Source organism: Coenobita brevimanus, chromosome 64 (assembly GCF_032717465.1).
Source record: "Coenobita brevimanus isolate Jiangsu-jjx chromosome 64, ASM3271746v2, whole genome shotgun sequence".
Lineage (NCBI taxonomy): Eukaryota > Metazoa > Arthropoda > Malacostraca > Decapoda > Coenobitidae > Coenobita > Coenobita brevimanus.
The window spans coordinates 4,719,174-4,746,432 of record NC_137017.1 but is presented as its reverse complement, the minus strand read 5'-3'; the positions used below and the strand labels follow the sequence as shown (position 1 = coordinate 4,746,432).

At 39.4% G+C, this 27,259-nt stretch overlaps 1 protein-coding gene across 1 annotated transcript in view; it reads right to left on the bottom strand.

Moving 5' to 3' along the window:
* Positions 1 to 296: 296 nt before the first annotated feature.
* Positions 297 to 27,259, bottom strand: part of LOC145404644 (muscleblind-like protein 1) — a 453,843-nt gene continuing 426,880 nt past the window's right edge. The window contains exons 7-9 of the mRNA XM_080276169.1: positions 11,624 to 11,679; positions 9,420 to 9,504; positions 297 to 7,495 (exon numbers count right to left, since the gene is read on the bottom strand). Coding sequence (XP_080132295.1) covers positions 7,092 to 7,495; positions 9,420 to 9,504; positions 11,624 to 11,679 — 545 coding nt within the window. The 3' untranslated portion in view covers positions 297 to 7,091. The remainder of the gene's footprint in view (positions 7,496 to 9,419; positions 9,505 to 11,623; positions 11,680 to 27,259) is intronic.

Below are 27,259 nucleotides of genomic sequence, written 5' to 3'. Positions count from 1 at the left end.
ATAAGTATTATGTCTGTCTGGCACTGCATTTCTGAGTGGATGCTCTGTAATCAAACGATGGCAAATTTTTGTTTGAGCTTTATTTACGCTACATTTTTTTTTTTTTTTTTTTTTTTTTCCTTTTTTAATGACTGTGACCCAGGGTGAGGGGGGTGGGGTATTATGCAGGCTCTGGAATGTTATCTCCCCAACCAAGCTGCCAACAACAACTGCCTCCACAAAACCTGCTGACAGTGCCAACCCAATTGAACCATTACTACTGCCACCACCACCAAACTACGAACATTAGCTCTCACTTATTTTTTTTTACTGCTGACTGGAAAATACTGGCTGCCAATTTAATAAGTCAACTTTAAATAACTGTAGGTTCCACTTTTCGTAATTCACTCATGCGCAATATTATGCTATTATAACCACCTAGTATCATTTCACTTATTCTAAAGACATGCTTGTGCTACTCGGTAACATCAATAATACTGACTTTAAAATACTATCACACAACTTTTGGGAAACCACTGTAAAAAGTACACTGCACTTCTTTTCATTAACCTTCACTTATTTTTTTTCACATTCAGCATAAACCTAGACTAAAGTCTGTTTCCTATGATCTATTTGAGCCCTATCCATCCGTAAGCTGTATTCCACTGGAAGTTCTAAAACAGGATCCCTATGATGACAACATCTATATACTGTATTTATAACATAAACACATGGTTCCACATGCAGTGGTGTCTCTAGTTCAGCCCTGGTAACAAAAGTCAAATGTGGAGACCTATATAAATCTAAGACACTTTCCTCAGCAAACACCCAGAGAATCTATAAAGGTTAAGTAAAGTGAGCACAAAAGGAAATACAGTATGCCAGGAACATAACGCAGCACAAACCAGTTCTCAGCAATATTAATCAAGCCCTATTAACTACATTCTGTTTGTAAAGCTTTATACAGGAAGCTCTACATTAATCTATCTACATATACTGTCTATTTATATATAAAAAACTAAACATAAAGATCCATATACAAAGCCATTCACTATAAGTACACACAGCTCAACACTTATTCGTTGCTTTGACAATACATTGAATATGTTTATATGTATATTGCTAATGTGGTAGTTTTACAATCACCTCAAAACTGTTATATGGGTGGTGGTGGCCATTAGTATTATAAGTGGTGACCACAGTACAGCCAGCACTGAGCAAGGTTTGGGGGTCATCTGCTGCCCACACAAATGCATTTAATATTACAATCCCTCTACTATATTGTCTATTAGTCTTAACTTTCCCTCTATTCCATTAATCTTCTTGGTAATTTCCCCTGTAAATGACTGTGTTATTTTTATCTCATGACATAACCTTAGATTTATAAATAACAATGCTTACATACCTAGCAACATAGTATGGGCAGCATCATGTGTGAGTCTGTGTGTTTGGGTTCTATTCTCATCAGTTTAGGAAGCTTCCTAACACCTCTACCTTGACAGTTCATTTCTCAACATTTCTTTTTAATATTCTCTTGTATGTTATTTATGCAATGTACATCAGTATAAGAAACACATAAACAGCATGAGAGAAAATATTAAGATATAAAATGTAACATGAATTTGTAAAGATGGGGTGCTAGAAAACCTCTTATGCTAAAAAGAATATGGGTCTTTATCATTTTTCCCCAAGACGTTGGCACTATGGTACACTTGAGCACCCCGGAGTACATGGTACAACAAGAACCCCCCAGGGTACTGTCCTCCCCACCCCCACCACCTTCCAAGATATTTATCATCTAAAAAGTAGTAGTAATAATTCAGACTTCACGCATACACAACAGTACAAATAACATACAACTTGGATATGCACATCTGTTTTTCTAACTTTCCTTTTGCTTTGACTTGGCATGTTTAACATAGCAATATATGAATGGCTGGATAACATTTCTTAAATGTATAGTAAGTAGTCTTCTAAAACTGAGGCATGGTTGAATCAATGCACTATTTTCAAGAAGTGCTCAGTTACAATGAAGATAAAAGTATGAAAAATCAATGACAAACTGCTAAGAAGGGTGCCCAGCAACTAACTCCTTGGGCTGACATCTACACCCAATATCTTGAAAGAGGTCACAGGTATTCAGTATCATTTCTCTCCCTCCAAGGGCTTCTTTTTCTTCTTTGTATAAAAGGGGATGCTACCTTGGGGTCACGCTAATGGGAGCGGCCTTGGATGGGCTACACTTTGATCTTATACACTTTCTCCCTTTGTGAAACCTTTGTATCTGAGATTTGAATCACATGTAAATTGTACAACTTATCCTACCTACTCCCTAAGGATTATGCATTCTCTGAGACCACACTCAAATACTGCATTGTGTAGCTCTCTTCATTGTACAATTTCTTTCTTATGTCGTAAACTGTAACCAAGGCTGAGTATATCCCACTATTATGAGTGGAGAGTTCATGCATAAGACCTCAGAGTGTCCTTTCCATGGTGTTGAAGCCAGTGTCCCTCCCCATTTGCCTGTCTCAACTCCATGTGGTTGAGGCAGGTGCCATGGGGGTGGGAGTGGTGAGACTGCTGCTACCCAGTTCACAGTGCCCAGGTGTCACCCACCCTGGCTCACACAGGAAATAAAAAGCGAGACAACAATAAAAACCACGTGGAGTAATGTGTGGCCATCATGGCTCAGTCAGTGCTCCACGGGTGGTCAAGGACTGAGTGTGGATGGCTGAGGGCTGGGTGGCTGGGAGTGGCTGGGTTGGGATAGTGTGTCCCACTGTGGCAGACTCACCACAGTCTCCCTGCGTGCAGCAACCTTAGCCTAACAAGTAACATAACAACGTCAGTAGTCACAGGAAAACAGAGAAATCGACTTAAATAACAATAAGAAAATATCACAAAATGTTGGGGATCTTCATCCCATACTTTACTACTTTATTCTGACAAGGAGTCAGAACACGGCCTAGCATACCATTAGTAAAATATCAAAATCATTTATTTAAACATTTGGAGTAGCATTCATAGAAATTAAATTAGAAACAAACATGTATAAGTATAAAACTCACTTAATTTGTGACTTTTTAAAACCAAGCCAGCACAAATTAACTGCTAAACAAGCAATGAACATTAAGTAATGATAAATTATAAAAAATAACATTGGAAATGTGTTTCTCTACATTGAGACTTCAACCCTGACAAAGGTGGGGACGATTGGAAACACGATAATTTCTCAAAAACTGGCTTAGTTCATTACAGTGTACAAATATTCTCAAGTAAAAATAAAATAGATACTAGGAGCATGCATCCCCGGCCAGTGAGGTGGCGGACACCCCACCTTTACTGCCAGGACTGTGATCACCACAGGGGCTGGCCATAACAACACCCTCTGTTTTTAACGTTTGGCGCAACCCTGGCCAACCCCTAAGGCCCCACTGAGTTGTCATCAGACTGGCTATATGATTATCGTGATTATAATTATGATTAATATTACTATTACTTCATATCATAATGGACCTTACGGTAACCTTGGGCTGGGCAGCAGTGGTGCCCAACTGTCAGTTGACTGCAGCCGGGAACTCCGGCAGCATTACAAGGAACAGATCTTACGCGGACGACCCTCACGAAGGGCCAGTGGCGGCGTGGAGGAGGACTTACACAGATACATATGGCGCTTGAGTTTTGATTTGGCTTCGTGAGGACATCCTCGTAAACTCTACTGCCCTCTCTACCCGACCCCACCCTGGCTACCAGAGATGAATTTGATAACTAAACCCTTTTGATTGGGATTACTGACTGAAATAAAGAGTATGATGGCAGCCAGGGTGGCAAACTGGCTGGGATCAGAGTCGGAGATGGGCCGGGGTCGCCAGGCAGTGCGGGCGCGCGGGCGGGCAGCTGGGGCGGCAGCGGGCAACCCCTTGTCATCAGGAGGGCACAGCTCTAACATATAGAGTATAGGAGCATCATTTATAGGTTACAGGAGATCTATTCACATTGATACAGTTAAACTGGTTTAAGCGTGGTGCTAACATGCAAGTGTGCGGGGGATTTGTGCCCCAGGCCTACATTCTACCATTTGAAGCTAGGGTGCTAGGGATCCTACATGGACTACCCACTAGATAACTGGTTACATGCAATGCCAGCCCCTGCCCTCCATGGTCACCTACCCAGTGTCCCCAGAGAGAGCACCAGTGTGGAGGCCAGAAGAAGGGCAGGCAGTGGCAGGGCAGGACCCAGCACAGCTCTCCTCTCTCCCCTGTGCTGTCCAAGGGCCTGCCCAGAAGAACCCCGACAGATGTCCAGGGTCACCCTGGCTGACCAAGGTGGGGGACACAGGGGCCACCCAGCACAGTAGCTAAACACAGGGCACCATTTCTGGCCGAGAACTGTCGGGGCTGGGAAGCAGTGACATCATGAAGCCTGCAGTTTGGATGCTGCACTCTGAAGAAAAAGCCCCTACATTTGACTGTGAAGCAAGCGCAACTCTAGGGTCCAAGTTGTACCCTGCATGGCCGGATTGTGAGCGTGACTTGAGGTGTGCCCCGACGCCAGCCCTGGTGGAGCCTGGCGTGGCGTGGCACCACCTGCAGCTCCTCTTATCACATGGCTGAAGTTAGATCCTAAATTACAGCAAGCGTGCTGGTGGAGACCGACATTAACTGTGTGGGAGGCTGCAGTCGGTGGCACAGGAGAGGCAGGGGGAGGCACAGAAAGAATGACACATAAAAAATGTAATGTTATGAGTGGCACAGAAATGGAGAAAGACAAGAGGAGTCAGGGAGAGAGCTTTATACTATGGCTGAGTGTGGATGGCATCTCTTATGGTACTGTTGCGAGGGATTTGTGTAATGGCCTGAGTCTTGCCAGTTATGTGGATGCGACAGTTAAGTGAAAAGATTTAGAAAGATGAAGATGTACCTACAATCTTACAATATTATTTTTATTATTATTATTATTACTATTATTATACATCACTTTAAGTAAACAAAAATTAAAAACAAGTGAGGGAGGAGGAAAACCAAAGCAGGAAATGGAAGGATTCACCCTGCCACCTAACTGAGCCTGACAAACAAGTGAACTAGCGAGAGAGTGTGCGTGTCCGGGGGGCCTTTGTCATGGAACACTTTGCTTTTAGCATTTGACCGGGCTCAAAATATCTGTATAAAAAAAGATGAAAAGAAACTCTGGCTTGAGCATCATTAGCTTAACAGTGCAACCCACAACCATCCATCTCACATTCCCTGAAAACATGTCTGAGCACAAGAGATAAAGGTATCATATACAGTTTTTGTGTTTCCAAACATGAAACTCCTACCAAGGAACAATTTGTGTGTGTGGAAGATGAAAACCTCATGAAGTACAATAATTTGGCAAACAAACTGCAGTTGCATCATTACTTTTTTTTGGTGAATTGCAGTATACGTTCAATATAATATTTAAACATATGAAGCAGCTTTGTTATTAATTTAAGCATAATAAAGATTCTTCCTTGATTTAATTATCTAAATATATGTATATAAAAATGTTGATATGTTTGACATTTCAAGCACAAGGCTTCTGCATTTTGTGGAACTTATCTTTGTCAGATAATATACTGTACTTTATAATGAGTTAAGAAAAAGTTGAAGGACATTTTCCCACAGCCTGATATCGAGATAAAACTGTACAAACAGGCCACCCGGACAGACTGAGTTGCCAAAACAGTGTCGTCTAAAGCCTGAACTTTTTCGCAAGCATTTCAAAACCCTCCCTTATACCCTCTCTTTGATTCCTAAATGCGTCAATTGCAGGAACATTAAAATCGTGGCACTTTACATGTAATAAAAACACCAGAGTTTTCATATATATATGTAAAAATAACACAAGGAACTATGAAAAATTTCTCCATTACAAGTACTACAACATACATATACGGCTTTGCATAATACAGCTTCATATAAAACCAGACATACTGTACTAAGTTGTCACAGCCCCATAAATTCACCGAACTAGTCATGGCGTGTACAAGAAATAAAACAAAAGAGTAAATATGACTAGAAACCAATTCGTGTAAAAAAGACAAATAAAAAAAAGTAATAAATAAATAAAACCATTTGTAAGTATGAGATTCCTTCCTGGCTGGGTGTTGTTGTCTCACTCAATGACCTGGCTTCCTTAGGGTGCTTCCTTCTTCCTCTCTCATCTGTGTTCCTTATTCTCCCAAGTCTGCTGCGTTCAGCCGAGCTTCTCGCTGTATCTCTTTCCTAAGGTAATGGACCAGCACACCGGCGGGGGCATAGGAGGGAGCCATCCCCCCCAGGGGACACCCATCACATAGGAAACAAGAGGGACATTATATTTAGAGTTGTCATGAGAGCTAACAAGTGGTGCACTACTAGGCAGGTGGGGCCCCGGCCGCCCCATGCTGCCACCGGGCCACTCCAGGCCGGGGCGGCCAGGGGCGCTGCCGTGCTTGGCTGCTGCCGGGAGCTGCCACTAGAGATGAGCTAGCCAGGGCCGCCCCGGGCCTGCAGGAGTGCCAGGGGCGGCGGGTGTTGGGTGCCAGGGGAGGGTGGCACCCTGGGCCGGGCGCTGGTCGGGGGCTTCACTGGCACGTGACTTTGTCATGTACACATAACAGTCCAAGAGTCTGTTTCACTGGTACATAATAGAAAATAATTAATCTCAGCCCTTTATAAGGGCTTTCTTCCCTACCTTATCCTTATATAAAAGAGATAAAAACAAAGTGAAAATTTATTTTTGTTATGTTTTTTGAAAAAATACCCACGAGTGCTGGAGTTGACCCATCCCCAGGGGAGGGGATTGTAAGGACACACTTGACAAATCACATTATGTGAGCATGGCTGTGCTAGCACCAGAAGCTCCGGTGGCCTGGGACTGTGGCCAGAACCGGGACCGGGGCTGGGGCTGGGGCTCCCGCGCCCCCACCATCCACCACCCCACCCACCCCACCAACACTAACATTATGCTCCACCTTTACCACCAGCTTCTAGTGGGTTGGTATAATTTTATTCATTTATAATCTCCAAATACTGACTCTTAGGTCTTCATTTAATCTTTTATACCACAGACTTAGCTTCTCCCTGACAATACAATTACACTCAAAACTAGTTGCATATGATATTATTAGGACTAGTCAAGCTGGCAATGACATGGAGAGAAGATGCAGCAGTGCCACTAGTGGTGCTGCCAGCCAATGGTGGCACTGACAGCTGGGAGGTGTTGGCACTGGTGGTGATGGTGGTAGTGGCATTATGGTTGTTGATATTGCTGCTACTGTTGTTGTTGCTCTCCAGGTAACGTGTGGTGTCGAAGAGGAGTGGGTGTGTGGGCGGAGGGTGGAGTGGGTGATGGCGCGGGGTGGCATGGTGGGTGCGGGCGGAGGGAGGGTGGAGGGGAGCAGGGGGCAGGGAGACGGGCAGGTGGTAGTACTTGCACAGCCCCCGGCCACACCGCCCCTTCACCGCATCACGACAGACACTCACCTTCATGTCTGTCACCTCTACATGATCTGTAAAAGTGGGACATTCTCAAATGCCATCCTTGAAACAAATGGAGAGTTAGAACCTATTTCATACTGTACATCAAACTGGTTGTGGTATGTGCCACTGAGGCATATACAGTATATATATATATATAAATATATATATATATATATTTTATATATATATTCTACAGTTCTGTGTAACTTTTAGGTATATCAATAACTTAATCCTAAGGCTTTGCAGCATCGCATATCAAGAAGCAGTGTGTGTCAGGATGCCATTATATATAAAGACTGTCTTTTTTATTAAAATTAAAAACTACCCATCACCTTTGAATGGAAGTAAATTATCTGCATTCAGTGGATCACTTGTCTAATATTTCTTAAAATACATCTGAAGCACAGTTGAACCTGATAATCCAGCCATTTCCATGTATATGTAAGGCTTCTTTACTACTTCTAAAAACTTTGGATTTCAGTTAAAGTAATGTATACATAACACGAAAATAATGTGCTGTATTACAGGCACAGCTAATGGCTAGCCCTATACTTTATCATCCACCACACTGGTAAAGTTTCACACATATTGCACACAGCAGTCTAGCTATGAAAAGTGTTATTTAGAAGATAAAAAATTTCTCTCGCCAAGTATAGTACCAGGAGATTAGCACAACACAGATTGTCGGGCTGCAATAAATCTCATCTACAAAGCCATGGTCAGCATAATAATTCTAGCCTGCATTCCCATGTTTATATGGGGTCAGGAGGTCTAGGTTCAAGGGTCTTTGATCTCTCTGAAAACATGAACCAGAGCAGAGAGGAAGCTCTTAATTCAGTACAAACTTTCCTCTTGGGCCATTGGAGGTTCCCAACTTCCAACTCCTACCCTGTTCAACTGCCTTTATGATACACAAGGAATGTGTGGGTGCTAGTTTTTCTCTCTTTGGCCAAGGCTGATAAAAATTATTCATTCATCCATCCATTCATTTGGCAATATGTAATCCTTTCTCTTCCCATCAAGAGCATAGAAGTTTGGGGTTTGGCTACTTAGTGTGGACATTCAACATGAGAATGGCTAAATGCTCTCCCCTTGAGTGGCAATACACAAACAATAAAGCCCAAACACTACTTAGATTTATACCTAGTTGGGAGCACTTTACTTCACCCAACCACCATGAGCCATTTGTTGATTTTATAGTTACCACCCAATATAGTAAATGGTGTCATATGTGACAAAAAATCAATTGACTTGCTACTCCAAGTCACCTGAAGGTAGCACTACATCAAGTGAGTGGATGGTGGATGCCTGTTCTTACCAATATCATATGAATCAATTTATACGCAATGTCAGAGATGAAAAAATATCACACACATCTCATTCACCAGTAACTGTCCCATTTTTAGCTTTACTTCTGAGGCCACTTCAAAGTTTATCCAGTGGATTACATTAAAATCCCCTCATACACCTGCATACACTCTTAAAAGACCATGATATACCCTCAAACTTAAAAGACAATCATACATTCTGAAACTCCAGGACACCTCCTTAAGGGAAACTGTCACTATAGGACAAAATTATCAGTCACATTTTTACGTTTTATAATACTACATGGATAAATTCAATGACCACTTCTCAGGTTCGACTGCACTTTATGTGGCTAATGGAAAAAAAGTACCAAGTGTTTTATTTATAACAATAAGCCTCTCACAACGAGGGTAGTTTTTCTGTGAGGATATTTACATCATAAGCGCTCTAAACATTTGACAATTCTACTACAAAGCATAAGAGAGGCGGAAAGGAAAGCGAGCGATAGCAACCACTTGAAGGTGTATTCTTACAAGGGGCTTGCGGCTCTTGGGTCACTGCTGTCCCCCCCAATACACTGCAAGAGGTGAACAAAACCAAAAATTAGAGGACGAGAGGACTGGGATCCAACTCCAACCCCATTACCTTCAAGAAGATGGACAAACTTGCAGGCAGGTCTCACGCACTGTCCGTACTTAAAATCGCGGCATATTTGTAGGGTGTCCAGCAACTGCAAGAAAATTAACCCTGTCAGGAGGATTACTCTCTAACTGATATGAACGAATTCGACTGCTGGGCTCATATGGGTGTGCTTGGTTGGCTTAATCTACATTCTCTTATTTTACTCGGTGTGCAATTTGCTTATGAATTAATCTCAGGGTTATTCTTGCACAGTGCTTTACCCTATCATAATTAAGTTTATAAAAACCATAATAAAATTTTCAAAAAATACTTGCAAATGTGCTGATGTCATCTGCAACCATTATACTACATACACGGTAACCACATTTTTTTTTTTCTTTTTTAATGTCAATGCAGTACTGTACTGCATGGCAGACAAAAAGGAATCTTTATTTCTGCGAATTACCTTCAAAAGAGTAAAAGTACAACAGTAAAGTTTTAAACATTAAATATCCAAATGGCTACCCTTTATAGTGAATATTAGGGGATGAAAAAAAAAAAAGCTTTTTCTGTAGGTACATTTCTGCCAAGGAATGAATCATATTTATTTTACTGAATTAGGATTCTTGATTCTAATTCCATAAAACCTAGCATGAAGCGAACAGTATTGACTGACTTACTGCACTAAACTACTTAAGTTATTACGGCTATGAAAAACACTCAAACATGAGTGTTATCGTACAGAAAAAAAAAATATATATATATGTATATATATATATATATATATATATATATGAAATAAAGACGAGAAGAGAAGAGTGTTCCAAGGTAAGGTGCAGTAATAACAATACCAGCAGTCTTAAGAAAATACCTACTCTAATGGCAATCTATAATACTGAAGAGGGAAATCAGATGCACGCACCCTAGAGTAATGGTAGAACATTAGCCCAGTTTAAATGTAACGATTCTTATGGAGACTTGGCAGTTTAAAGCAAACGTATTGTTACAGTATATGGTCACAGTCTTAAACTCTGATTTCCCCACATCATATTTCTACTTTGTTGTACACCAAAGAGCCAGGAAATTAACTAGCTACAGAAATATGAGAGGAATATGCTATTTTGCATGACTCCAGAGCTATCTCCTACAGATTTCACTATGTTACTAAAATAATTCAGCTAGTATAAAGAAAAAGGATCAGTATTCTAGGTGGCACAGAAGACTCTGTAATACCTCTTCCCCAGAGAATTATCTGGTATATTACACCTTTCAGTCCTCTTGTACATTGAGGAAAAATGTCAGTACAAAATATTATATAAATATTACTATAGCACAATCAAGGTGTAACATGCATGATAAATCACTATGAAAAAGGTGATAAGAAGCCTCCAGTGTGGTGATGCCATCTAGAATATGGCCCATGGGGAGATGTACTGTACATGTATTCATGCAGCCCATGTACAATGAAGCCAAACACATTCAACCATACACACCAAGGCATGCACCACAAATCCGTGAATTGTGGAGGGTCACTGTCAACCTTGTACTTTATAGCTGTGATTATACTTTAACAATGAGGACAAATACTGTATCATATTACTCCAGGAAGGTTACTGTAATATCCTCAGGTCATGATTACATTCTAACATCTAGAACTTATTACAGAACACTATTCAAGCATGGTTAGCAGTCTCCATAGGCCATGCTCATCATTGCCTGAAGTAACCAGGCACAAGTAATCTGACCTCATCACTCGATAGAAAGAACTCTCACAGGTTTTGGTCCCATCTACTTTCATACACACACACACACACACAAAACCAGTTACAAAGTTAATGCTTAGCCTACATCATAATAAGAAAGCTCAGGTCAGTATGACAAAGGTGATGTTAAGTCTTACAGAAAATATATTACTTTTTACATGATATGTGAATACCATAGAGATCTCTATGTGTTCCCTCCAAAATTCAGCCACAAAAGAGCAAATCAACAGAATGGTAAAGCAAGATAGTGTGCATTACTTACCACTGCTGCCAGTACAAGCATAACATAAAGAAAAGTGAAAAAAAGCATCAGCCATAAAACAGTCAACATAAAGCACACCCAGCACTGGATCCTTACTAAACAAAAACAATAGCACTGGATGGTGAAGTGCAGAAATAGACAGAGAAGCAGGTTTTTGATAGCAATGCTACTCAAAGTTTAAGGCTTTAGCACACCACAAGTACCTGGCCATTCTCATCTGTGTAAACTACAGATGTGGCATTGCTGGGAAGCAGTGTAGCTGCATGGTGAATAAAATTAACAATAATAATGCAAAAGCAATTCAAGATGGGAGCAGTATGTGAATAATTTACCAAACAAGCATGGCATTTATGATAATTTCCAGCATATTATATTACAAGTACATTGTATACCGGTATTACATGATAAGCATAATATGCATTTAAAGACAAAACATGGTGCAAATACAGATATATATAAAAAATTAATAAAAGCGTGATTTGTGAGGTTGCACACATATCACCAATCAGCGTGCAAATTATGTCATCAGCATGCAGTGCAGTGAGGTTGGTGCAGCAGTCAGTGCAGAGGAAATGAGGTCCAGTACACATGGCGAAGCAGGTCCATTGAGGTGCATGTCAGGGAGAGAAGTGCACATGTGATACAACTAACAAACAGCACAATAACAGAACAGCTAAAACTGGATTTAAAAAAAAAAAAAAAAAAAAAAAAAAAAAAAAAAAAAAAGCTTTGTACTTACGTGCAGGCGTTGTAACACATGCAATCCAAGGCTATACACTGGAAAAGTCACCCCCTCAAGCGCTGTCAGGCCGGCGGGTTCCCTTAAAGCACTTTATATAATTTTGGGTGAGGCACATGCATATCCAAACAATCTGAGCCACAGGTAAATATATAGCCTTCCATGCACTCTGTACTAGAAATAGATTCGGACCCGTGCCTCCGGGACATCATGCAAAACACTGACTGTCCCTCATTGTGAGTGAACTCCTGGTGAGAGTTTTGAATTTGAAGTCTGACTTCAATCAAGAAATCAATGCAACTATTAATTTAAAAAAATATACTGTAGAATGGAAATCTGACTGAAGCTGACAGGAAATATCTTACTAGATGTATGACTGAAAGTAAAATGAGCCAATATTAAACATGGCTCATGTACTATATATGGACTGCACAGTACATGAAAATGGTGGCTATACACTTGCTTATCTGTGTCTTCGTTTACCTTCAGAGGCTGAGCTTATCTGTGTTAGTCTCTCTCTCTCTCTCTCTTTCTCTCTCTCTCCCTGGAGGATGTCTGTGGCTGTGTCATGAAGTCTCCTCAGTCCGGGGGGGGAGGTCAGGTAGGGGGGGGCAACCGATCCTCTCGACATTAAAATTTTCTTTCGGCAGGGCCACGACGATCCTTCCTCAGAGGCTAAGATATTCAGTGGCTTGCAGAGCTTACATTATGTTACTCATCCTCTCTTCTCCTGTAACCTAACCCGCCGCAGGATTATTCTTTTCCCCTTGAACTATTTGAGCTCTGTACATGCTAATTTCACAGCTGCTTAGTACTGTTATGGTTAAGTCCAGTAATCACAATAATTTCTGCAATCTCTATGATGGAGATGTCTTAACTATAATGATTTTACTTCTTTAAGGTAAGGTCAGTGGAATACTGTATATAGTTCAACAGCAACACTATCATCGAATCATGAGAATAGGATACTGTGCAGGGTATAGTTTTAGCAAGTGGTATTGATTAGTACCATAAATTATCATCATCATGGTTCAGCTCACCCAATATTGGCATTTTTCTTCTCCCTGTACAGAACATTGCTATGGAGAACACTAACAATTCCATTAGTTCCTCTCATTTTTCAAAGCTACACCTCGGTACTTATTGTTGTATAGTGATCCATGTATATATATATATATATATATATATATGACAAAATAAGTTCCACCAGAAGAAAGTCTGATTGACTTAATATTTAACACCGATAAATGTGAAAATCATCATCACAGAAAAACAAAAAATCCTTCCAACAATACTGAATGCAAGTAAGCCAAAAATCCATAAAGCTATATTTCAGTCATTCCTTGACTAGGTTTCTCTGCTGAAGCCAAGCTCTGTATTCAATATGAAATATATACAGCCAGACATATGAACAATGAACTACTGGAGAAGGGTTGGTGGTTTTACAGTCAGAGCAAATACAACGTAAGTTATTGTATACTGTACATTACTCCTATTCACCAAGATACTGTGCACTTGAAAATCAACTGCCTGTTTACAGACCTTTTCTATATAAAAAAATAATAATAATAAAAAAAATAAAAAAAAAAATCCCCATTTCTTGGGTTTATATGGTAAGAAAGAGCAGCTAATAGTGGGGATAGGGGTAACCAGGAAAAAAAAAAAAAAAAGCTTACCCCATTTACAATCACTCATTGCTCAGTCTACATAAAACTACACAAACTAAGTTCTTCATATATGTCTGAATACATAAGCAGTATGATCCTCCAGGAAATACCATACACCAAAATCATAGATACCAGCAACTTTGGCACGTGACACATACACACACATACACATACACACACACAAAGAAAGGCCACTGAAAAAATTATATACTATATATACCTGTACATGGCAGTCATATTGCTTGAGAAAAATTGTAATCTAATATGGCCAAAGATGACAGTATTTTCAAGTAGATAATATCCTCAAGTTCTAAACTGGGAGATAATGTAAGTACTGTACCAGACTTAGGCCTCGTACATGTGAACACTGGCAATCAACCGGTCACTGTTTTCACCATCATCATAACTTTTTCCCCAGCTGTCACATGGGTGGGGAAGACCCAAAGCAAATATCCACCTCCCTTCCTCATGCACCACTAGAGCTATGGTGCTGCACACATAAAAAGTTATGAGTGGATGGGTCACCATACTATTTCCATCATCCAATCCTACGTTACCCCAGGAAGAGCGTAGGAGCCCGGGGATAGGCAAGTTGGTCCTGACATTTAAGATGAGAGTGACCAGCCTCACTCATCCCTGGGTGGCATTACATAAGCAATAAACCCCAACCACCCCTTGGATGTACAGTAAACCTTCACTGACTCCATCTGATTGGAGCACCGTAATTGCCCACTAAACCACCAGGCGCCATAATTTGCTTGTGTGGTTATCACCCACTGTAGTAAATGGTTTTCTGGGGTACAGGAAACCATTTGGCTTGTAACCCAGTGTAGTCACCCATTTGCACAAGGAAGAGGAAAGAATGAAGGAAAAAAAGGCAGAAGAGAGAATGTAAAGTCACCCATAAGCAGAAGGACAAGGAAAGAATGAAGTAAAGACAGAGGAGGAAGGAAGGAAAGAAGGAAGGGGAAGAAGGAAGGGGAAGAAGGGCAGACACCCGAGAGCAGCACTACATCGAGTGAGTGGATGGTGAGTGTCCCCACCTACCACCTGCCAGTTACTAAATAGATATGCTTTTAATATATGATTTAACATCTTCAGTCCAATTACTTTTTTCTAGCAATTCCAAGACAATTTTAACAAGCCTTCAAATGTTTCTTGTGCTGAATGGGTTAATGATGGCTAAAGCTATCAACTCCACTTAGAACAGTCTCCTAAGCCAAATGAAACTGTCTGGAGATGGCAAAAACTCCTTTAGATGAACTACTTATTCTGAAGCAAAAGACCACCTATTATTATTATTATTATTATTATAATTACTTATTATTAACTTCTTTTCTGGCTATCTAGACCCTAGGTCACCTCATCTTGGAGTGGGAAAGGAGGTCTGAATGGTGGTGGTGATGATGATTACAATCAACATTACTGTTATTATTATCACCGTATTGAAGGGATTAAGAATATATGAGAAGGATTCACCAGTGTGATTGCGCAGGAGGAGCAAAATCTAACATGCCATACTTTCATATCATCAACCACAGAACTCATCTTGCTCTTAACCCCTTCACTATGACAAATTTTTCATTTTACTCATGCTACTGCAAAATGGCTTCATTGAGCTATGAAGGACCTCTGATAGTGAAGGGATTAAATGAAGGTTGTACTTATTTTTTGTAAAATGAAAAGTTCATACTCAGGTGAATAAGATCCCTGGAGACAGCAAGAACAAAATGAAAATTATGCCATACAGGCTGAAGCAACTAAATTTCAACTTGACAAGGAAATAAGGCAGCATGTAAGTTAACTCTAAAATAGTCTACCATGACTTTATGAACCTATTCCATGCAAACAATTATAAACCTAGTTAAAGTGGAAGCAGTGAATTCTATCTAATGTATAATCACACACTTGGTGCCATATTTATAAACCTTTTTGAGCTTATGCTGCATATCAGAACCTTCACTAATAACACAAGTTAACACATCACAAAGTAGAGTGAATAGTAAAATGAAAAATAGGACCAAACAAAATGACTTATGAAAATAATTAACTGCTGAAAAAACTTTTTTATCATAAAAGATGGTTATGCTCTTACCAATACAGTACTTCCCCTGATCCAAGAATTCATTCAGTCATTGCACAAAAAATACTTCTAAGCCTCACTAACACAAATTCTCACCACTTCCTCCGGCTCCTCTAGGTTGCCTTACCTCATATCCTCTGACACATTTCCATCAACTTTATTCTCTCACTGACCTGGCTATAGACAAATGGTTAACTACTCATTTTTCAAGTGTTCTTTAACCTTTGGAATAAGCGTATTATACTTTTTAGTTTATTACTGCTGCTACCAGACACTCTTATTCAACCTACGAAAGGCCTCTAGAGTGAAGATGTTTATTAAGGCTATGTCTAATCTCTCAAATTTAAACATTCTATCTTTAGCTGAGTAAAATGATCAGGAAATGGAAAAAATATAATGAAAAAGACATCTTCGAGCTAATTTGGTTTAGCTTTAACTACCCTCATGCATTCCTCTTTCAGACACCCAACCATCTTCCCAAGCTCTACTGCCTTGTCAAGAGTGTAGAGGCCTGGATCTAAGCTACTTGATCAAGACATTTTAACATGAGTGACCAATAATCCTTCCCTGAGTGGCATTATGTGAACAATAAACCCTAACCACTCCATGACCACATTCAAGTGCCTTAATCAATTAGACTACCAGGTGTCTACCTATTTTCACTCAACATGGTGAGTGGTTTCTTGGGTTGCAGGAAAGCATTCGGTCTGTCACTCAGTGTAATCAGTGAAAGGTAGCTCTACATACTGTAGAGTGAGTGGATGGTGGGCACCCCCTTGTATCACAAATTCCTCTTTACTGCTCCTATAACATCTAACTTGACGCACTCAGTCAACACAATTCAAACTGGAAAAATGGATGGGATGAAAACACAATAATCAGCTTAAGTAGTAAAAATACAATATATATAATACATCTGAGTGACGTGGGTAGCCTGGGCAATGTCTTAGCCCCTTCAAGAGGAAAGTGCATGGTGTAAAACTAAATCACTCTGATAATTCAGTGCCCATGCAGAACTCCGAAATTCATGAGAAAAATTCTGAAACCTTTTTCCCTCACCCTCAAGCAATGTACCAGCATCATCTTCCACAAACAGGTAAGGAGCTGATTCAAGCTTTTCCCTTGTATCTCCTGCTAGCTCTCTGCCTACTACCCTCTCCTCATCCTTTAACCAACTGAGCCAGGGGACATACTAAAACTATCTGGTAGCAGGAAGAATAAACTAATAAAGTTATCCAAATTCAATTGCTTAATTATTCCATCTGAAATATATCAACTGAACAAATACATACACTTTTCACTGACATGTCCATTCACTCTGACTACTGCTTTCTCTCCATCATAAGTGCTATATATCATTTTTACCACTCTCTAAGCCACTACGTGTATTCTAACAACTGTTCCATTGCTAGTTAGATTTTTTTAGATTCAACTTGTCAAATCTCTACAAAAACCATCTGATCCTAACATTTTCTCCCCCCCCTCTTATTCCCTTAACACAAAGATGAATTCTTCATTACACTCTTTCTAACTCCATACGACTGTGTTCTGGTCCGAAGAACTTTTTGATTCACTAACACGATGCACTACTAAACTGCAAAAATATCAACTGGTTACAACAAGAACAAAATAAACATGATGTACTTGGCTAAAAGAGGGTAAACTCATTCAACATCAGCCTCTCAATAATTCATCGACTAACCACAAACTATCACTACCATTCTGCACAAATTAACCACTTCAGTCACAGGATGTCAACTTTTTATTATCTCGCTGTATGCAGATGATTTTATACAAGCCTGGCAAGACCTCCAGAAATGAAGGAGATTAAGAAGGCCATATCTACCTCCTCCAGTTCATAAAATCCCTCCTGAGTTAAACACACTCATCTGAAGGTTAGGGGGGCGGGAGGAAAAAGTGAACACCTCTACCACATGCAAACTCCCTTTTATTGCCTACTCCTTGTATGGTATTAACGATACACTTTCACCTTCATATCCATTATCTCGTACTCTTCCCTGTTCAGAGAATACTGTATATCTATTTATCTATCTGTCTGTCTCATGAGATACGTTAAACCCAGAAGGGATGGCAACAAATGAATAACCTCCATGTCACTCTGTTAAAAGTACAGTGCATTTACTGCTAAAAAATTCAACATGGAAGGATAGCAGATTGGTGTATATTAGCCTAGGGACAAAAATTTTGCAGTTTCAAAACTCTATGACAAATGATTTTATTCTAAAAAAGCAGAGCCTCTGCTGCCAACTGAAAGATGATATTAGCTGTACTGGATGTCAGACAATACTCCTCATGCATACTCACATTTGTTAGCAAGTCTCAATATTTCTTGCTTATTTATACTTTTATGAGATTTTAGCACATTTCCAAGAAGTTATTCAACCTTTCATTCTTTCCGTGGACTTATTACATAATTTTGTTCTGGTTACCACAAGACAATTTTGTTCAACTGAAGCAAATTCTAGCTGTCAGAGAATTGATAACTATCTGCTAACTACTGCACTGCTATGAATTCCCTCAGCTGCATAAATGGTCTGTCTTTGGCCCAAATAAAATACCCGAGAGCATCCACGGCAGTGAAAGGATTAGTATCAATGTAATAAATGACGACTCACCATCTATAAATACATATATATATATCCATCCATCATCTAATCCTACATTGCCCCATGAGAAGCGTAGGAGCCCAGGGCTAGGCAGTTGGTCCTGACATTTAAGATGAGAGTGACCAACCTCACTCATCCCTGAGTGGCATTACGTGAGCAATAAACCCCAACCACCCCTTGGATATAAACCTTCACCGGCTCAATCCAATTGGAGCACAATAATTTCCCACTAAACCACCAGGTGCCAAAATATGGTTACATGGTTACCACCCAGCGTAGTAAATAGTTTCCTAGTGTACAGGAAACCATTTGGCTTGTCACTCAGTGTAGAGTCACCCATAGGCAGAAGAAAGAGGAAAGAATGAAGGAATGAAAGACAGAAGAGGGAGTGTAAAGTCACCTGTAGGTAGAAGGAGGACGAGGAAAGAATGAAGGAAAGAAAGACAGAAGAAGATGGAAGGAAAGAAGGATGGAGGAGAGGACAGGGCAGACACCCGAGAGCAGCACTACATTGAGTGAGTGGATGGTGAGTGCCTCCACCTACCAAAAAATATAATACATATAATATACATATATATATATATATATATATATATATATATATATATATATATATCCATCATCCAATCCTACATTGCCCCAGGAGGAGCATACAAGCCCGGGGCTAGGCAAGTTGGTCCTGACATTTAAGATGACAGTGACCAGCCTCACTCATCCCTGAGAGCATAACATGAGCAATAAACCCCAACCACCCTTCAGATATAAATCTTCACCAGCTCAATCCGATTGGAGCACCGTAAATACCCACTATACCACCAGGAGCCATAATTTGATTATTTGGTTACCACCCAGCGTAATAAATGGTTTCCTGGTGTATAGGAAACCATTTGGCTTGTCACTCAGTGCAGAGTCACCCACAGGCAGAAGGAAGAGGAAAGAATGAAGGAAAGAAAGGCAGAAGAGGGTGTGTAAAGTCACCTGAAGGCAGAAGGATGAAGAATGAAGTAAAGAAAGAAAGAAGAGGAAGGACGTAAATGAGGAAGGGGGAGAGGAAAGGGCAGACACCCGAGAGTAGCACTACATCGAGTGAGTGGATTGTGAGCACTCCCACCTACCACCTACAGAGATAGATAGATATAGATATATAGATTGATAAACAGACAGATAGATAGACATATAGATAAATAGATAGATAGATAGACAGACATATATAGATATAATAATAAATGGGTAAAGCCGCATTATTCATAATAATGTATGGTATTTGCCAAGATGCAGGCTCATACTGCACACAAATTTAGCAAAGCTAACACTTATGTGTACATTTTCCATGCACTGAAAACAAACTGTTTTACAGTATTTACAAGTTCACCCTTTTGTCTGTGGTACAGGTACTATAATTTAATCTTCATCAGATTTCTTGCCACATATGAAGTAAAAGGGAAAGGTGTCCACACCTTCTTCTAAAAGAGCTGATCAAGATTTCACTGCCAGGAAATAATTCTCATAATACACAACTTAAATGTATATCTGATCAGGATAATAAACAATTTAAATGTATATTTGATCAGGATAAGAGAGTATATGCAACTATCAGAATTATAAGCTGCCTTACAATTTATGAATATAATTTTACATTACCTAACTTCACAGCTCATACTTTAACCCCTTCAATGCAATAACAGTTTTCTTTAAACAGTATTCTGACACCTTTAAATTATTTTATTCATCTTCTGAGAAGCTTTCAAATAGGATGGATTAGATAAAGATTTCACTGACCCCTTCATTGCAAGACATCTTCCTACAGCTAAATCAATTCATTCAGTGGTAGCAAGACCGATAGGAACATCATGTACTCTGAGCGATGAGGGTTACCTACCAAATCATCAAATCTACTGCAAGAGTCTACCTACATTAATTCCATATCTTGTACTGTGCGGTACTGCATTGTATATCAATACTTTATATTGTAGTATGTCTGTGCATCAGCTGAGGTAGCAGCTTCACAACAGTTGCTAGCATAAATGAAGATAAGACAGTGATTTAAATGTATTTTGTTTAATTCCTTCAAGCTAAAGATGTACATTTCATCTTATTCTTTCTATCTCTAGACCATTCTGTCTATCTATGCAAAAACTTTCCAAACCACAGGTTTAATACACCCATCATTAATCCCTTCAGTACAAAAATAATCTCTCCTTAGTTGAATACAATCACCTGAGGGTAGCAAGAATATAATGAAGAACTATGCCATCTAACTGAAAGGACTGAAGAGATATTTAACAACTTTGATGAAAAAGTCTTAGGCTTTCAGCTGAAACTGCTTTAATTGTATGTGTTATCCTAGTTCTTTGATAATGTGGACAAGAGTTCATTTTCCTATTGATTACATCAAAATTTGCAAAATTATGGTCTAAATAATAAAAAGTATATGCAGTCACTGCATATATGTGTGTGATCAGTGACAGCAAAGTCCAATTACTCAGATAATAAGAAGAGCCTGTTCATCAGCATCACCAACAAGAGTTTTTCATTCAAATAAACAACTTTATTTACAGATCTATGGCACTGAAGCCTCACTTCAAGCTCTTTTGTATAAAAAACATTCCTATTTGCTCTGTTACCCCCATGTCCTACTCTCAGTTGTGTACTAAATACAGTATGATGAAACCAAGTGCGTTAGAAAATGTTGGTGTCTAACTATCCAGCTACAGTGTTCCATAAGCCCTTGTGAACAGCTAAAATATAGATGATCGGACTTTCTGCTGTACAGAAAGTCCTTGTTATTTGTTGCCTTTCTAGTACTCCTTTTTGCCATTAATTTTGCAGCAAATTACAGAATTGTTGCCACCTGAAGTTTCATTGATATCTATAGTATAGGTTTCATAAGCAGTTTCCCCAATTTACAACTCCTTATGGATGTAAAGGTTGTTGTATTTTGGAACACATTCCTAAAATATGACAAGGACCACCTGTACTCAAATTTTGACAGCAACTACTATAAATGAGACATAAATATAAAAGAACAAGTTCACTCTGTGGCGATTATATTATCACTGAGGTAAAAGGATCAAATTTAAATATGAAGCAGGGTACAGGAAAAATGACTTATCCTCTGGGGAAAAATAAAAAAAAGGCAATTTTATCGACAGAAAAGTTACTGTAATATCTCTATATCATGGTGCACAGTACTATCAGTGTTGCTACTTATTACATTTAGCTAAGCACTGGATATGTTCATTGTTCATATGAATTCTTAGCTGGCTCCATTTCCCTAAAACTGTAAACATCAAAATTCAACTGTAGAAATATACCACTAACTTTTATTCCTTGTACTTTTTTTTTTCTTTTTTGTAATTCCCTTCATAACTGTATTATGCCTTTGTGTGGCTTAAACTGTTTCATAATTTCTCTGGCTTCCTGCATAGGACTTGATGTAACTGCATCTTCATTTTCTCTAGCCTCATTAATTTCTAATACCTCTGAGCAAGCACTGCATTGGGCACAACACGCATACTGCCGCATGATCATCATGGATTCAAGTCTAATGGGAGCATCTGGGCAAGGTGGAATTATTTAACTTGTTAGACCGGACTGAGGTTTCTTTCCATATTAGATGCATATAGAAGACCGTGGATGGAAAAATCAAGCGTGATTAAGTTTAAAATACTACAGAGTGACAGACAATAAATTTTTTTCTTACAGCAGGTTAAAATTCTAAATACCTGCTACTAAACCACACACGGCGATCAAGCCAAACTTGTATAGCATCAAACTCAAGGCGTGAGCATGTTACCGGAGCTGTGACTTGGGCAACATCGTATGTCACCATCACTCACTGCAGTCACCTCACCACAATCTTCCTACAAAAACATTTCAACACGTGCACAAGCCAAACAAGGTTTGTTAAACATGCAACTCACAAGTGTAATATGTAAGTTCACCATGGTAAAGCACATGAATTATGAAAGTCACTTTACATGTATCTACAGTACAGTATCAAATTTTTAAAATACTAATTCCTGCACAGACTCTTAATCTGTAGTTTAAGCAAAAACCATGGTACAACGAAGAAATACTATTGATTACAAACATATAAGGAAAATGTATTACTTGTATCATTATTTCCTGTACAATTAGGAACACAGTACAGTATTCCATTTAAGACTGGTATCAAGCAACATGACCTCTGAATATCCAGTTACATCATGAATCATGCTCTTCATACAGTATTATCTTTACAAAAAAAAATACAATAAGCCTATATCTTTCCCATGAAATTTAATCACTCATTCCTTCATTAATCATCTAATCCAGTATTGCCCCATGAGAAGCGTAGGGGCCCAGGACTAGGCAAGTTGGTCCTGACATTTAAAGATGAGAATGGCCAGCCTCACTCATCCCTGAGTGGCATTACGTGAGAAATAAACCCCAACCACCCCTTGGATATGAAATTTAGTGCCTATCTATATTAAATACACAAATCTTATATAAAAAGGTATTTAGTACATAACTGTACTGTGAAAACAAATGATAAGAAACTGTTACTAGTATCAGTCTTTAAATTTAGAACTCTCCATAAGGTAGCTTGATACGAATATATTCTACAATTTAACATGACCACACCAAGCAATATGAAAGTTTGGAATTAAATCATCTTAATTCTGTATTCAAATATCATAAAATAAACATACTGGAGTTACTACAAACTACAGAACTGTACAGTATAAACTGCATATTTATATATAAATGTCGTATGTTCTGTAATATATTTTAAAAATCTTTTTGCAGTCATTCAAAACAAATCTGAAAACATTTAGATATTAGTGGTACTGCAACCATAGCTGGGACATATTGTTTCATATCTACACTTACAATCAAGCTGCATATTTAACAACTAGCCGTGAGTCTAATAAGAACAAGGAAAATTTATTTGGCAATGATATGCCTGGTTTTAAAGTGCCTTATGAGATGGAAGACTTGATCATTGCATAACCTGTTGATATCTGAAAAATGGCTTGTAGTACTGTATTACAATATGCAGTACAGTAAAAAGCTCCTACTTTATGTGCTACTTTCCAATTTCTTAAAACTTTACTGTATCATGCTGCAGCCATTTTAGTGGGCTTTATGCTAGAAAGCTGTTTTTTGTAATTTACAGAATGGGCGTACTGAGGTACCACTGCTGTAGCAGTGAAAGAGCTAATTACAGCACAATATGAAAGAATGCCATAATTGTAACTTATGCAGAATCAGTAACTTTGACTCCCTATTTCCCCTTCAAGGGTATTTTATCAGACTGAAGAAGTGACTGCTAGTGCTTCGTGTGTGACATACAGTGAAGTGATCAGTCATGGTCAGCTGAGAGGAACCATTAAAGCAAATGAAGCGTGCACACTCTGAGTCTCCTGACTCCAAAATATACTGCTGTCAAGTTTGCACAAATCTCCAACTGATTATGGCAAAGTCACCAGCTAGTGGGAAAAGGGTGGACTACATTCTGGCTGGTTTGAATAACATTAATTGACTACTGGCAAACTCTTAAGCCAGAATTTAATCCACTGGAGCACTTATGGTGACCTGTAATTGGCTGTGTCCAAGCCAAGCTGTGAGTGTCTGTACTTCAGATATGCTACGGTCCCTCACGCCGTCACATGGTCACAGCCTCGGTTGTCCGGCCAACTGGCAACGCCACGCACCGTCAGGAACAACCAGATTTCCAAGTTTATTAAGCGATGGATGGAACATGACTGACTGTCTCTCTCAGGCACTGTGGCCACTATGTGACGGGTGCTGAGAGCTTGTGGCATTAAAGAAACACTGAACTAGGAGACAAAACATCCTATGTTAAAGTGATACTAACAAGAATGCAATTAGACAAAGCAAAAAATTAGTAATACAAAGGCCAAACATTAAAGCTGTAGAGGGGAATACTGACAGACATTAGCATTTATCTCTGATATGTGCAACTCACCAACTTTACAGAACAGACAGCTGTTTGCTGTACTTTGGCTAGTTGGGTTATGTGATGGGTTAGCATTATGACTGAAAAACAAAATGTAAATGAAAACATGCGACAAAAGATCTACTGTACTGAGCATTCTTATATCATGATGCACTGCAAACCACCTCCGTGCAGTCTTAGTGAAACATAAATATATACTGTACGTATATATATGTACTTATATATTGCATGACTTAAGAAAAATGCATAAGAATTTCTAAGTAGTCTCTCTAAATTAGGGAATAAAACAGGGAGTGATCAGGTTAAGTGACTTCATGAACATTCAGGAACACTGACACAAGTGGCAATTTGGTAAGCATAACTTTTGTGTTGAGGGAATGGGAGGGTATGGGAGGGGGCACAGTAGCCAACAAGCACACAAAGTGGGGAGCGGTATTTGTGCTTCTAGAACGTGAGAGAAACGTCACTAAAGATCTTTAATGTTGAAGATGGAGGCTAGGCTTGTTCCTGACGTGAGAGTGGGTCCCGCACCCTGCCCAACACTGTGTGTCATCTTAGCTGGGCTGGCTCCAAGGTACTCTCTACTTGGCCCCTGGGAGAGCAGCACTCTCACTCTCACCAATATCACTGGGTTATTTCTCACACTCTCTCCTTTTGCTGCAACTTCAACTTCCTAAGAATATCTAATTGCTTTCCCTGGCATAGTCAGTGGTGCTTTGACACACACAAAAAATACATGAACTGATGTGACTGAGGCTAATCACATACTAAATTAAAAATGTGATCCTGAATCACATTCACTTGTAATTAAGGACAGAGAGTGTGAGATTATATGATATTACTATACAAGGACACATCAGCAGTTTACAATATATGATTTTTTAAAGTGAAATAAAGTATTACTAAAAGCATATTTATGCATAACTCTTTATAAATACTTTAAAAATGGGTGAGAATCTCCCAAGGGCAGCCAAACCATCACCAAGCAACCCAGAGCCCCACTTGTTTACACATCATCTTTTAAAATATTGCTAGTTGCATCTGCCTTGCCCAGTCACTGCTCAGAGGCTTCACTGTTGTGTCTAAAACCCAGGTCTGGGAGTCAGCTCACGCCCGTTGCTCTGGTAGAGTTCACGACCTACAGGAGAGTCAGTCAGCGCAGGGAAGACTGGTCAAGGCAGGGGAGGGTGTTGTGCGTTTCATATTAGCCACTCACACACCTTACTGTCTCTCACACTGGGGGTGCAAGCATTCAGAAGTCAATGAATCACTAAATTTGAGAATGATAAATACAGACAAAGAGCGATGAAAATAAGCAAACTATGCTTATATACATCAAGGTATAACACACATACTAATTTATGTATGTTTCTACATACATGTGAAAAGCACACATCCACAGATACACACTGGGGATGCACATATGCAAAACCACACACACATCACATCAAACATGGACAGGAACAAACACAGCAAGGGCTCCCTCTCTCACAAAGCTCAAGTATATTAATGCATGAAAATAATATATTCTACTAGTGAAGTTAATACACTCATACCATCCCATAAGCAATTAGTCAAAAAATCATAAGAAATTTTGAGTATGTTAATATCCAATAGTAGTCAATCACTACTTTGTCAAAATAGAAAAAAAGCTAAGTGTCATCCATTAATACCACATTATTGCATCATGAACTGATTATAAATACATGGGATGTGACAGCTGTGACATGCATACTATGATAAAGTCAGTAATGTACAGTGTTGTATGATTAAAGTGCAAAACTCAAACATTTCTCTCCCCAAGTAGGTCGTGAACTTACCCACCAGTGTACTGCCTGCTTCCCTAAGTGATTTTTAGTTACCCCTGTGCCTACACCCTACATTCCCACCCTAACCAAGCCTCCACCACTGAATCCAGCACACCTCAGCACTCGACATAGACCAGTACTACATTTTAAAAAAAGTAGGTATCTGTTATCAAACCCTAAGCCATTATGATTTACCTGATCATGGTACATTGTGGAGCACAGTAATGTCAACACCAGTTTATCATACGTGACACAACATTAAACCAACAGTAACCAAGCACTGTGATGGTGATGCTGGATACGTCTAAAGTGCTGGGAGTCTCAGAGGCTGTGGGTTGGAGGAGAGGGTGATAGGTGGGGTGAAAGCATGACTAGAGGGAAGTGAATGAATGAGCGAGAGATAGGGATATGGTAGGTGAGAGGTTGGGAGGCTGCCACAAGGGAACCCCAAAAGCTGTGTTTACAACCCCTGCTGCTGGGTACTAAGCTGCCCCCCCCCACGACCCAGTACAGGCTGCAAGCGAGAGACAGTTAGCAGACGGGCGTGAGCTAACCTGACCACAGACTTTAGTGCCATGCCGGGGAGAGGAGCAGTAAACAGTAAGAGAGTCAAGCAGAAATCAAACACAATATCATGCATTCTACAGACTTATTATTTTTAAAAATATTCTTATACATAGGCCAGTATTTCTGTATCAGTAAAAGGACTGAAGTACACAGGCAGATTGTACATATACTGTACTCGATACCCAGACCAATGTTGAAAAAGCACTAAAAGCTAGCAGATATAATAATGGTAAAAACAGAATCAACAGGAAATACATAACAGACAAAAAAGAAAATAATGGAAAAAATAAGATCAGAGGCAGTCCAACAAAACTGGATGAACAATGTCTGACAGAGCAAAACGTGTCAATGTTTGTGTACTGAGTACTAAGCCTTGATCACAA